This window comes from Mustelus asterias, chromosome 9 (genome assembly GCF_964213995.1).
Source record: "Mustelus asterias chromosome 9, sMusAst1.hap1.1, whole genome shotgun sequence".
Lineage (NCBI taxonomy): Eukaryota > Metazoa > Chordata > Chondrichthyes > Carcharhiniformes > Triakidae > Mustelus > Mustelus asterias.
Genome location: NC_135809.1, coordinates 26,881,364 through 26,895,915, shown reverse-complemented (window position 1 = coordinate 26,895,915; position 14,552 = coordinate 26,881,364). Strand labels below are relative to the sequence as shown.

General features: G+C 39.7%; 1 protein-coding gene across 9 annotated transcripts in view; it reads right to left on the bottom strand.

The window, feature by feature from the left end:
* Nucleotides 1-14,552, bottom strand: part of ankrd26 (ankyrin repeat domain 26) — a 135,020-nt gene that overhangs the window by 102,557 nt on the left and 17,911 nt on the right. For 7 of the 9 annotated variants that reach the window (XM_078219858.1, XM_078219849.1, XM_078219856.1 and 4 more), the window contains exons 5-7: nt 13,174-13,311; nt 10,135-10,271; nt 3,171-3,221 (exon numbers count right to left, since the gene is read on the bottom strand). In XM_078219858.1, coding sequence (XP_078075984.1) covers nt 3,171-3,221; nt 10,135-10,271; nt 13,174-13,311 — 326 coding nt within the window. The remainder of the gene's footprint in view (nt 1-3,170; nt 3,222-10,134; nt 10,272-13,173; nt 13,312-14,552) is intronic. The other 2 variants (XM_078219852.1, XM_078219854.1) reach the window with 1 other exon arrangement.

Genomic DNA, 14,552 nt, shown 5'->3' with positions numbered 1-14,552 from the left:
TCAGGAGGCCAAGATCCACTTGGCACTTCTGCCAGAAGATGGTTACAAATACTTCAGCCGTTTTTTGTACTCACTCATTGAATATTTCTCCTAAGGTTAGCTGTTTAATTGTGCACCACCATCCACAACTAGAAGTTACAGTACTAATAAAGAGTTATGATCTGATCTATTGGATGTAGGATTGCTTAGCTGTTTCTATAGCAAGTTGTTTCTGCTATTTAGCATGCATGTTGCTTCATCAGGTTGGCACCTCATGTTTCGATATGCTTGGTGCTGCTCCCATCATTCTTTCACTCTCATAGAATCAGAGTTTCCTCTTTGGCTTGATAGTGATGGTAAATGGCGGGATATGCTGGGTCACGATGATACAAAATGTAGAGTACAATTCCACTGCTGATGATAGCTCAAATTCTTCTCATGAATTATTCATTTTTATTCATTCATGGGATATGGGTGTCACTGGCTGGCCAGTATTTGAATATCCAATCTTGTGCTGCTTGATCTGTTCTGAATTTATCATACTTAACACGGTGGTAGGACCATACAATATGATAGAGGGTGTCCGCAGTGTGAAGATAAACTTTTGTCTCCACAAAAACTGTGGTGAGAGTCATGGACAGATGTGTCTTGGCAAGTATATTAGCAAGACTTAATTCAAGGAGGTTCTTCACCCTTGTTGGTTATCTTACTAGCTTTAATGGTAGCAAAGTGGTCAAGTTAAGCTTGGTGAGACAAAAATGAAGCAGGTTTGTCTTTATTGGATCATCAGATTACTGGTTGATGAACAGTCACACGGCTAAAATTCTTTGCAGCTAGCTACTGTACTATGACTCAAAAAGCCTGAAATGACAATGTAACTGACTAATTTTCAGCTGCATATCATGGCTATAGTAATGCTTGTTAAGTTGTAAGAATATATATAAAGCATGATATATTAAGTTGAATTGGCCACTTCGCTAGCTTGATCTTTGTGGGAACACAAGGGTTAAAGAAGTGAAAATACAGCAAGGAAAACCTAGTCAATTCACCTCAGTATGGAATGTGCTAAAACAGGATATAGGCAATAAAATTACTAAAGGCATGTAATTACAAGAGGCCAGGTACGGGGTCATTTTACTATTGCAGACATTCCAATGGTAAAACACCTATAATTATCAAAACATAGGATGGACATCATCAAGAGAACGTGGAATGCCTCTTAGGGGGTTTTATAACAGTCATAAAGGTCATTTTGAAACAGCTCGTTGGGACTCTTTCCATGAGGGTGACATCACCTTTGATCACTCACAGACTTGATCATATATCAGACCAATCTCTGATCAGCACAGGTTCTTAACACATCGACAGAGAGGCATAAGAATGAAGAACCTTGTCTATATTCTCACCATACAGCTGGATGTTGGCCAGAAGTTACACCTTTGCCTCTGAACATCTGATCAGCACTCCAGGTGTAAACAGGGACTAGAAGGGACCAGTTGGGGTGGATAAGAGGAAAGCTTGTGAGTGTGATTCAGGGACCATGTAACCCTTTAGTTCTTGATTATTTTAAAGCAGGGAGCTAGAGAGGAAGATGCCAGCTCTTTTTCTGTGGGTTAAAGTAAAGAGATTGAAGGGCAAGGCTGAAGACTATGTAGAAGTTTCAGCTTTTTGGTTATCAAGTAGATGTTTAAACCTTTGATCTCATAGCTTGAAAAAAGACAGAAAGCTAGATGAAAGAGGCCAGTTATCCCGTAGTCTAAAAGTAAAAACATGAACTGGATTGGGAAAACTCAGCTTCTGTGGGGTATTTATAAAATGAGGATACAATTGTATTGAAAGAAATTGGTTTGCAAGTTTTGTTACTCATCAATAGGCTCTGCATGATGTTTGTTATTCGTCTGTTCATCAGATTTTGAAATATAGTTCATCAATAAAATTAGTTGTAGAGTGTTATAATCCTATATTTTTGCTAGTGTCATTATTTATTTTATTCAAGATTGAATCCCCTTAACTTCTTTAAACTAAAATATTTTATACATATGCCCTGGTATGCCAAAGGCATTACTTAGTATCTGTGGCTGGCTCTTGTTGAATAAAAAGATTTTGTGTTTGAAAATCTTTTAAATTGTTATTGTTGTTATTTTTATGAAGTACTGAGTTTGGCAACAGGCTGCATAACAGGCTAATTGCGGAATACATTCTCAGGGGGAAAATCAAGCTAGTGGCCTTAGCCAACATCCCAAATTCCTTGAAGCGATTTCATTGGTAGTAGGATCCTGCTTCTTATTTTGGATTGATAGCTTTGAGGGAAAAAAACTAAACAAGTGCTCAATTTTCCATTCACTCACTGACCAAACTAATTGCTTTGATTCATTAATGTTGAGTCAATTGGATCTTTGATATATTTGATATGTGATAAGCAAGATGTGATGCTTTTGAAAGTCATGCTGACATGTAATCGACTTGCAGGGAAATAATTACTTTTCCCGAATATTACTGCTAAAATGTTCCTCTAATGTGCAGGGAAAAAAACAAAACGTTATCTTAAAAGTTGGTTTCACAAACCCAAGTGCAATATTGCGAACACCATGCCATAGACAAATAATATTCATGAGCTTAAGACATCACAATTTCGCAAGCAACTCACAATGCATGAATTAAGGTTGGTCATTAACGAAAGAAATGAAATAAGAGGGGAGACATTTGGAATAATAGCCGACAGTAATCAACTGGCTGACATGTGACAACTTTCCAACTTCCACTTCAGAGTGAAATTTTCACCCATTGAAACAGAAAAAAGAAGCACAATCATTGTGAAAGGTTTAAAACATAATTTTTTGCTGTTTTGAGAGGAGGATACAGAAATTTTGATTATTATTGAAGCAGAGTAAGGTTGGCTATTTTAAACATTCTGAAATGTAATTATGTAGCCCATTTCATTTGGCAATTGTTTGACCAACATTTGCTGTAAAATTCATTTTTCTCAGTATATCAATTTTAAAACAATTCATACGTTAGAGTTTCACAGGGGTGTTAATTCACAAATGCATACTGGAAAATCTGAGGCAAATCAATCTTTTAAAATGAACTCAATAAAGCAAATGTTGTGCAAAAGAGAGGAAATGCAGATGTCAGGTGGAGCAATGTTGAATCATATACATCATTTTGTCAGCTGCTATTGTCAACACTACCTTTCTCAGAATCACTTGTTCTCCACTTCTGTTTAGGAGACTCCTGAAACTCTATGTCCACAGGAAAAGACATGAGGAATAGATGAGACAAGGTCAGGAACAAGAGAAAATAGAAACGAAAACAACAGAACTCTAAAAACAACATTGCTGCCAGGACCATTACAAACAGGGAAACATCATTTAAGAACTTTGAGCAACCCATGTTAAATTGCTGAAATACAGCTTGAAACCAAGTTAACCTATAAAGTTTTTGGTATTGTTTCGTGATAACCCAGTAAGCATGGTTAAATTTTCACCAGGTGGCTATGCAAAATTATTTCCTCAAGATAATATCTGAAAAAAATGAGTACAAATGGAAATAGTCCAGTCATTTTTGTTCCACAAAAATTAGATTACAAATATAAAAATATGAATCCTCATGTATTCTACAGATAACTCTTCCTTGGTACTTTTAATAAACTAGATATTGCAAATGGTTTGGTTGCATAAAGCACAGCAAGTATTACATTTTGTGCATTATCATTATTTTGACTGATAATCTTTTGTCCTTAAATCAAATGATAGCAGTACTGAGGAACAAATAACTTTTGTACTCTAGTCTTCCGGTCCCTTCAAGTTCCCAGTCAGATGTTGCTTGACCAGGTGCAGGATATAGGGCTCTCCATTTTCTGTCCAAAACAATATATTAATCCCAACCTGAGAAAATCTCACACTCAGGGATACTCTTCCATATTCCATAACAACTTCTGGGCTTTACCAGTTACACCAGCAGGCCACAGAGCCCATGGAATTGATTGGGATTAAGAGATATGCAGTATGTTTGGCATCTTTATTGAAAGAATTGATAGCCCAGCAGCAAAAAAGTCAATATTATTTCCCAAAACTTTTCTTTAATAGAAGGAAGGTCTTTTCAAAGACTCAGCACAGAATTAAAATAGTTTGACTCAGCTGTTCACTATTTATGAATGATACCTATGCAGTCGTACTTAGTAAGATGCTAGTTAATTATAACTGATGCCACACAGTGCACCTGGCTGAAGGTTACCCAGGTATTATGGAAAGCATGGGCAGACGTTGCTCCATTTCCTTCACTCAGATTTCACCACAAGCATTAGGTCATAAGACACAAAATTAAAGATGACTTGTTACTGCTGGTTACTATATTTCATTTTTTAAACTTTTGCTAGAAGCTTCCATTTTTTCTGCACGATAAGATAATTGCAATTATTGTTGGGATGAAAGTACTGTAATTTTTAGTTACTGGAAAACAATAAATACATTATAGTACATTCAATGGCAGCGTATTAGAATTGCTGTTTTTCTCCAGCCATACAATAGCTGAGCAGTACATTAACATTTTGACAGTGGTTGACATATTCCACATCACAGGCAGCAGGTTATTTATAGCAATACACATGTTCACAACATGTGAAGATCATCATTGAGCCTGATTTACAATAACCAGTCAAATTCCATTTTTAATGGTATTGAGCTCCTAATCGTTGCTTTGGATTAAATTTCACAACACTATAATTCTGTGCAAATTATAAATGGGTGATCTCTATTCAATAATACTTATATGCAATTAGTTTTCCTCCCCCAGTTTTAAAACTGTGAATACTCAGCAAGATTATGCAAACTGGACCCCAGTTGGTGCTAGATTCTTGGCCCCCAAAATAACTGGGCTGGGGAAGGGCCCAGGTTGGCTATTACACCTCGACACGTTCATGAATGTTTGATGCACTCCAGAGTTCTACTGCTGTGGTATCTGGTATAAATCCATTCAGTTTCAGGGTGCACTAAGAAAGTGTCCATACTTGCAATGGCGACCAAACATAAATGACAATTAGGACCTGGTCCAAATTTCGTAAATTCTGCTTTCTAACAATGGTCCAGAATATCTGCCAATACATAAAAGGTGCATTTTGTAAGGATTCTTCATCAAGGAAGTATCTGAGGCACCGCTCATCTAAGATTTCTTGGAGATTTATGGCCAAATCACAGGAGTAATTGCAGGTAGTGGAATCACTTTTCAGTTATATACAGGACGTCGCACTGCTAAATTCTGTTTTACTCTTAGAAAATATTCAATTTCAAAACAATAACTGAGCTTGGATCAGAGGGCTGCATAATGGGGTATCCATTGCAAATCACCATTCAAGACATCTATATACTGAAGCAACAGGAAAAGCAGAAGGCTAGAAAGGACCAAATTAATCACAGAGTATCAGAGGAAAGTCAGACCATCCTGGTATAACCCATCGAACATATCATGAGGTACTTTTCTAGTGTTTTCCTAGAAATTGTATCTTAGGAGCTTGCACTATTCTCATGAAGAACTGAAAGGCGATTGCTTGCTATTGCAGTTTGATCTGCAACTACTGTTCACAGCACACACAGCAGCAGAGTGATTGCAGCTTTCAGCTTCTATGTGGCAGGCTCAAAGGAACCACAGGGCTTTTTCCAAGTCAGCTAATTCACTGTGCTATGCCCTCTATGACATGGTAACTGAATTTATACAATTTGACAGTGCCCTGCATAATGATGAATCAGATATGTCAGATTTGTTGGATAGGAAATATTGATTGCACTCATGTCGCACTGCATGCCCCAAACTGCAAACTCTCATTCTCTACATTTGCAGTTTATTTTCAATGAAGGCACAGCGCCCTGCACATGAATTCACAATGTGCTTGGTGCTATTATTTTATAACTTCAAACAACAAGAGCAAGTGACAGGATGGCAGCTGAGTGAGAGGGATGCCTACTCCTTCTGTGGCTCATTCTATCTCCTTGCAAGAAACCCCATATTGCAATGACGATCCTAAAGATCAGGGTAAAACATGAGTAAGCCGTTGGTGCCAGGATAGATATGGGCTTTTATTAAAGGCTTACGGCTGGCTCATGAATTATGTGGTATTTTGTCAAACATCTTTCGAAAGTCTATACATACACATCAACTGCACAACCTTCATTAATCCTCTATTTTAGTTCAAAGAGAAAGAACCTTTGTCAAACATAATTCACCTTTAACAAAACCATGCTGCCATTTATTTTCTCCACTTGCCAACTAATTTTGTCTTAAATTAATGTCTAAAACTTCCCCTACCACTTTAAGGGTGACTGGCCTTAGTTGTCATAATTATTCCTCTCCCCCAAATTTGAACAGGAGTGTAATTCCAATCCTCCAGTCCTCTGGCAGCACTCCCATATCTAACGATAATTGAAAGATTATGACCATAACGTCACTATCTCTAAACATACTTCCCTCATGCACCAAGTATACATCCCATCAGACTGAGTGACTCTTCTACTTTGTAGTGCTGCCAACTATTTAAGTATCTCCTCTATTCATGTTAAACCTATCTAATTTCTCTATTGCCTCCTTCCTTTACTGTGACATTTGCAGCATCCTTTTCTTTAGTGAAGAGGGATGTGGTCATTTAGCATCTCTGCCTTCACAAGTGCTCCACTTTTGTCCCAAATTAGCTCCGCCCTTCCTTTGATTAATCTCTAATTATTTTGCATGTTTTCCATAAACTCTTGGGTTCTCTATTACGTCAGATGTTAATCTATTCTCATGCAATCTCTTTGCTCCTCATAGCCATTTTATGTCCTCTGTATTTCAAAAATGTAAACACCCAGAAATGAAGAGCGATAGCATGAAACAAAGCTAAACTTCATTTATTAGTCACAAGTAGGCTTACATTAACACTGCAATGAAGTTACTGTGAAAATCCCCTAGTCGCCGGCGCATGTTTGGTTTGAGGGAGAATTTAGCATGGCCAATGCACCTAACCAGCATGCTTTTCGGACTGTGGGAGGAAACCAGAGCACCCATGCAGATACGGGTAGAATGTGCAGACTCCGCACAGACAGTGACCCAAGCCCCAAACTGAATCCAGGTCCAGACAGGTTGGTGAGATTAACAGGATAGTTCTAAATCTCCTGTTAAAAATGCTATTTATTGTCCTCCATCGCCACCTCCCTTCAAAAAAAACTGAAAGACAGGCCACCTAAAATTTGTTAAGAAAACAAAGGTAGTTTCAAGGAGTTTATACTTGTAATGGCAAACATGAGAAACAAGGTACAGTTTTAAATGGTCTTAATTTTACATTTCTGTGCCTGGAAGGGTAAAACCTATAGTTCGATCCATGCTGAACAAACGTGTATGTATGTGTGGGGGTTGTTTTCAATTCCAACTGTGATTCTATTGTGCTTAGAGGATTGCGGCAGGAAAAATAAAGAGTAATAGCAGGGGTTGCTTAGCAACTGGAAGCCCTTGTAAGGTAGGAAAGCTTTCTATTCTTAGTTTAGCTGAATTTGTGGCAGTTTGGGACAGGGCACCAGGGAGTGAACATCTCTCAACTCTGCCAGAAGAATGGACAGGCTGGGAGCTGCAAAGAGGCTGGCTTCCCAAAGACTTAGCTACAATCCAGATAACCAGGGAATTGGGACAGAAATAATGTTGTAAACAAACTGGAGTTAAGAAAACGGAGACCAAGGTATTGTTCAGAAAGATTCAAGGAAGTGTCAACAAAGGGCACTATTTTACCATTTTGATTCTAAGTGCTGGGCGGACTTGAAAATGGGAGTGTTTCAGATCCGACTTTTAGACCCATTCTCAGGCACCCCCATACGTACTCTGCCTGCAAAAATATCAGCGATTCCGAATCGCGCTGCAGAAGCTTGTGGGCGGGGCTTAATGTGCCCGAATCCCTGCAGCTCCCAACGGTGCCTCAAACTGCACATGCGCAGAACAAAAATGATAGAATGCTGCTCCCCTGCCACATCTCTCCCGGGCCGGATAGTGCCTCCCCTGGTCCCCACAGACATTGCCCCTCCCCGACAACATTACTGACCCCCTTATGCCCCCACCAGTCAGACCGATCGCGGGCCCCTCTCCTTCCTTCCCCCACCACTGACCTCAGAGTGGCAGTGGACCCCCCCTTCCCCACCACTGATCTCAGGCAGAGTGGCAGCGGATCCCCCTTCCCCTCTACTGATCTCAAGCAGACTGGCAGCGAATCCATCTTTCTCCCTGCGACCCCCCCCCCTCCCACCGATCTCAAGTAGAGAGCCGTCGGACGCTAGGCACCTTCCTCCTCACTAACTGGAGCACCCGAATCGGACTTCTATGGAAGTCCGATTCTGTTTTGCGCCTACGCTGGATAGGCAAACACGTGCCGGTAAAGTTGGACGTGCAGCTCATTAAGTCAATTAAAATGCATGCAAATGCATTTAAATGGCCGTTGAACCCGTTTCGGGCGCAGTTCCAAACGAGGCCATTTTCGGGCCTTGGTAAAGGGGGATGGGTGCGGATCATGCTACTCGCCTCACGCCCGACTTTACCAAGTTTTCGCTCCCAAAAATGGGCGCAACGTGATGGTAAAATCAGGCCCAAAGTGTTCTGAGTTAACGAGACAATGCAGTAACCAGATTTAAAGTGGAACAGCAGACTTCAGAGTTAAATCAAATGTCTGATGCTATTTTACTAGAGTTTGGGAATCGAGGGCTAAAGCTCGCACAGCAGTCAAGACTAAGAAAGTTTGCACAGCAGTCAAGACAAAGAATTCTTAAAGGATTTGGTGTAAAACCTGGACTGGATTTATTGTTAAAAGTGGAGCAGAAGCTTTGTTTAAAAGTGTAATTTGGAAAACCTGGACTGGACTTTTGGAATGCAAACTGCTGATGGAAAGCATTATTGTGAACAAAGATTTAAAAGTGTATTTTTGGGAATGGAGTTTGGAAACTCTCACGTGACTATCATCTGGGGGGATTCTGAGGAAAAATCCAGAACTTGGGTTCAGAGCAGAGTGCCTGTATTGGACCAAAAGGGACTGTGTGTGTTATTGAGACCATTGTAGGTTAAGGTGTACTTTGTAATCCCTTAATCTTAAAATCTGGATGTATTTATTAAGATAAGGGGAGCAAAGGAGTATTGTATTATAATCCAATTTTTCCATGTTTAATAAATGTTTTTTCTTGTTCAAACTAATTAGCGATCCTGTGACTCTGTTCCTCCACGTTTTATAAAATAAATGTGGTCTTTTGAGCCATTCCGTAATCTTCCCATCCAGTTGTATCAACTAGGATCGTACAAATGTTAATATATTTTCCTCAGAAAAATGACAATCAATTTACAATGGCTTTTGCTTGGTTCCAATGGAACTAAACTAGAGATATTAGTTGGAAGTACATTACAACTCCACAGAAAACTATGTTGATCAATATTCTTAAATGGCTCAAATTCCAAGATGGATGCATTCAAGCCAGAAGAGTCAACAGTAATGAAGTACAAAGGCAGAATCCATTAGATATCGATTTTTCCCAGTTCACATGCCATCAGATCAGCATTCTAATTGATCTTAAATGTCGATTCTGAGGAATTAATTACTAGTTGCCTAAAATAATTGACGAAAGCACAGTATTGCTTTCAGTGACGTCAGATACTAAGAGTCATTTACAGACATATACAAAGTTAGTCGTCAGTAGAAAGTTAAAATTTTTCCACAAACATCAAGTAAAAGAGTTTCACTGGAAAGTTCAGCTTGGACTTTGCTCAAATCCATTATATTTTCTTTCTTGACACATCAGTCTAATTTTTCCCTTTGGTATATACTTGTAACGCTTCAATCAATAAATTTATCAATAGAGAGTCTAATGCAGCATTTGAAAATATGATACTTAACTTGTATTTTCAAAAGGGAAAACAAAACTCACCGTTGAACTCAAATATAATCACATTAAAATGATTTTCCACCAAAGTTGTTGCATCAAAAAATTCATAGCTATACATATTTAATATACATATCTTACCAAAAACAGTTCATGAACTGCATTTAAATTGTTGCACCGATATCTTTGATAAACCACAGAATCTAAAATGTACTAGTATACAATACAGAAATATTTTCAAAAATATTTCAATAAACATATGTCTGCATTTTTCTTTCAAACTCACCTTCTTTATCGATGGCTGGTCCTCCAAGTGCAAAACCTATTTCAGCAGCATGGTCCCCTTTCACCTTATTTGTTCCATAGTATGGTGACTGATGAAGTTTCTTTTTCGTATCATACTCAGTGATTAGATGTGAACACCTGTAAAAATCAGAAGAACTTACATAAGAACCACCTAAATGAAAATAAATATTTTTGTACAATTGTTCACTTTTTTCTAAAATGGGAATATTATGTTAATTTTTTAAAAATGTACGTAGTGTCTTAATACTATGAATGAGAACAAATTTACAGCTGCTTCATTCAGAGAATCATAGAAGATGCAACGCAGGAGAACATTTGGCTCATTTGGTTGTGCCGATTCTTTGAAAGATCTGTCCAATCATTACCTTGCCTTTCATCATAGCCCTGCAATATTTCTCCCATTCAAAGTATTTATCTGCTTTCCTTTTGAAAGTTATTATGGAATTTCCTTTCAACAGTGCATTCCAGGTCATACATTGCTGTGTAAAAAATGCTTCCCTCATGCTACCTCTGATTCTTTTGGCAGCCTTAAATCTGTACCCTCTGGTTACCAACTCTTCTGTCAATGTAAACAGTTCTTATTTTTGACTCTTAACAACACCATTCAAAATCCTGAACCCCTCGATCAAATCTCACGTCAATTGTCTTTGATCTAGAGACAACAGTTTCCCAAGCCATGCAACTGATATATTTCATCCCTGGTGCCATTTGAGTAAACTATTGCTGCACTATATCCAAAGCCTTAACATCCTTCCTAAATGGTGGAGCACAGGACTGGCCACAATAATCTAGCTGAGGCCCAACGAGTGTTTTACAAAAGTTTAGCATAATTCAATTGTTTTTGTATTCTATGCCACGCTAGAACCAAATATCCAGTATCCTTTTCGTAACAGTTTTCTAAACTTGTCCTGACCTCTACATAAATCTGTGCATGCACACTCTTCACGTTTCTCTATACTTGCAGACCCAAAATTGCACCATTTAAATTTATATTGCCTCTCCTCATTCTTATCTCTTGGAATTGAATATCATTTGTCAGCCCATTTCACCATCTATCTATGCCCCCTGAAGATGACAATTCAGACTAGTTCCACAAGTGTAGGGATCATGCCAGTATCAACTCAGTTTTCACCTGCCCATTGCAGCCAAGGTCAGTCTTGTGTTTGTTAGACTTCCCTGGTTCAAGGCCGAAATCATGCCCGACCACAGACCATAAACATATTAAGGAAGATATTTCAGCCCCTCTGCCCTCAGAATTTAACCATTTAAGCTGGTATTACTAACCTATTCTAAACACCAAACCGTATCACAGTGCCTCAAATGGGTCTGTATAACTGAAATGTAACTTCCCTTCTTTTGTATTCTAACCACCTGAGATAAGACCAATGTTCTATTTGCCTCTTGATTATTTTTAATATCTTTGAAGTAACTTTTAATGATTAACATATTTTGGCATTCACACCCCTTTGTTCCTCCACAGTGGTTAGTCTCTCACATTAAGAAAATATTCCTTTACCTTTCTTGGATTCAAAGTTGATGGACTCACACTGAACTCATTTGCCTTCTCACTGGATATGCACATATACGCCCTTTCCAGTAGAGGTTCACTGGTTTAAAAAATCACCAAAACCTGGCTGAGTCTCTACCCACACCAACTGCCAGGAGTAGTGAGAATAACTGGAGCACACAAATGCTGTCTGGGTGAGATAAGCCAACCAAGCACAGATCAGGAATTCAGCCAGTGGCTTTGTGATCTGATTTGATATGGTGACATACAGGGGGAAATATTACCAGTAAATGGCAGTGTTGATTCCAGCGAGAAAACCGGTGTGATTCTCTCCAGAGGGAAACTGTCATGCAGGGCCTTTACACACCAGCAAAACCTGGCTGCACTGAGATTGGGGCATCATGTTTAAAGGGCACCCCATAATATTAGGAATAAACACTTCCCCCACCCCACCACACACAGAAGTCCTCTCTCTACCCCGATCGAAGTCAGCACTTCTTCTCGCACCACATTCCCCCCATCATCAGCCCATTCTCCCCACTGTCAAGAGCCGGCACCCACCTACAAAATGACCATCGCCAACATACCCTGCTACTCCATTCGCGCTGGTCAACAACCAAATCTGAATGAATCCCCCCCCCTTCCCCAATGACGCTCCCACTGGGGCTGGGCCCTTGGCATAGGTTGCCAGGTCACTGCCTGGCCATGTCCCTCTCCCCCGCTGATATACTCACCTTTACGCCCCTGGGAGACAACCACGACAAGTTTAAAAGTAGGTGAACCTTTTTAAACAATAGAATCATAGAATCCTACAGTGCAGAAAGAGGCCATTCGGCCTTTCGAGTCTGCACCAACCACAATCCCACCCAGGCCCTATCCACATATCCCTACATATTTACCCACTAACCCCTCCAACCTATGCATCCCGGGACACTAAGGGGCAATTCAGAATGGCCAAAATACCTAGCCCACACATCTTTGGACTGTGAGATGAAACTGGAGCACCCGGAAGAAACCCACGCAGACACAGGGAGAATGTGCAAACTCCACACAGACAGCGACCTGAGCTGGGATTCGAACCCAGGTCCCTGGAGCTGTGAAGCAGCGGTGCTAACTATTGTGCTACCGTGCCACCCATGCCGGCATGATGCCACGCCGGTGCCCGCTGAATATCCGGTGAGAGGGGAAATCCTGGAGACTGCTCACTAATGACATGCTAATGTATTAAAGTAACATTCTTGGGGTCCCCACGGTGTGTTTCACGCCACTCCGCCTGAGAGGAGCCTGGAAGATTGGAACTTAGAAACTTGCCGGCGTGAATCACACATTCCAGATTTTGAGCATGCACCACTTTACTTTAACTTTCATTCCCACAGAGAGCGGGCTCAAAATCGGCCCCACAGACTGTACCATTAAATGTTAGCCCACCCAGTATATTAATGACATTGCCATGGGCAACACACCATCACTGAAAATGAATAAATGCAAGAAATGAAACTGTAAAATCCATACGCATGGTGTCCATTCATCATTGCATGATCTTCAGCTGTCCATCCTTTATCTTCTTTTAAATAAACATCTGCATCATAACGTAGAAGTAACTTAACCAAACTAATCTGTCCATTACTTGCAGCAATCATCAAGGCAGTTCTAGAAAAACCATAATACAGAAGATTTACAAATCATTGCGCTAGGTCATATATTTGAATAACAAACCATAACTAAAACATATTCCTCTCTTTTATGACTGCCACAAACAGCTAATTGACTCATTTTGTTCTCACGATTGAGCTTTTAAAAAATTTGAATGTCCAAATCCTTGATGTGTAATCAATGACTCATGCAGATAATTTGTCCACACTGATTTCTTCCCACCTGACTGCAAATTAATTTAAGACACTTCCATCCTTTGAGTGCTAGTTTGAACATTCTCTTTGGCATTTTGGAACAGTCAGAAAAGGCTGGCAATGCCTTTTCAATTTGACATCAGAACAACTCAACAGAGTGATCGGGCTTTCCCATTAATCCATGATATAGGATGAAAATGGCAGCACAATGGTTAGCACTTCTGCCTCACAGCGCCTGGGACTCAGGTTCAATTCCGGCTTCGGGTCACCATCTGTGTGGAGTTTGCACTTTCTCCCCGGGTCTGCATGGGTTTCCTCCCGTTTCCTCCCACAGTCCAAAGATGTGCGGGTTAGGTTAATTGGCCATGTTAAATTGACCCTAGTGTCAGGGGGATTAGCAGGGTAAAGGATTACGGGAATACTGCCTGGGTGGGAATGCAGTTGGCACAGGCTTGATATACTGTAGAGATTCTAGAATTTTATGAAAATTCTACTGGTATTATTTACAGCAATCCAATAACGCTAACCTGAATAACAAATGAACAACTTCATAAAATTGCATTTGCAGCTGTTTAGAAAAGGAAACAGAAATCTCTAGCCAGACTGCAGAAGATTCAGTGGGACTGCATGTGTGCACTTTGAAGGGGTTAACTGTTGTAGTGAGACTCTCCATAAAGTGAAAGGATAGCACCCTGAACATTCCTCAATCCCAAACAAGTTGACTGGCTGACTTGAACTTCTAACACTTGCTTATGCCAGTGAGCCACATGCATTTATTTTACTGCTACTCTCCTACCTCTTATCCCCTTAATCAACAACCAGAAGGATGTAAACCTGCAAAGTTCAAAGCTGTTGACCTTTGCAAAATGAAGAAAGGTATTACACTAAAAATAGTTCATGAAGTTAAAATTTCTTTGTACGCTCTGATGGTAGTTATAATATTAAAATTACATGCTTGGAAGAGGTAATTATTCTCAATGAATGGCATCAAATGCACATTCTAAAAAAAAGACAGAATTTGAACTATTGGATTCAATTTAACCA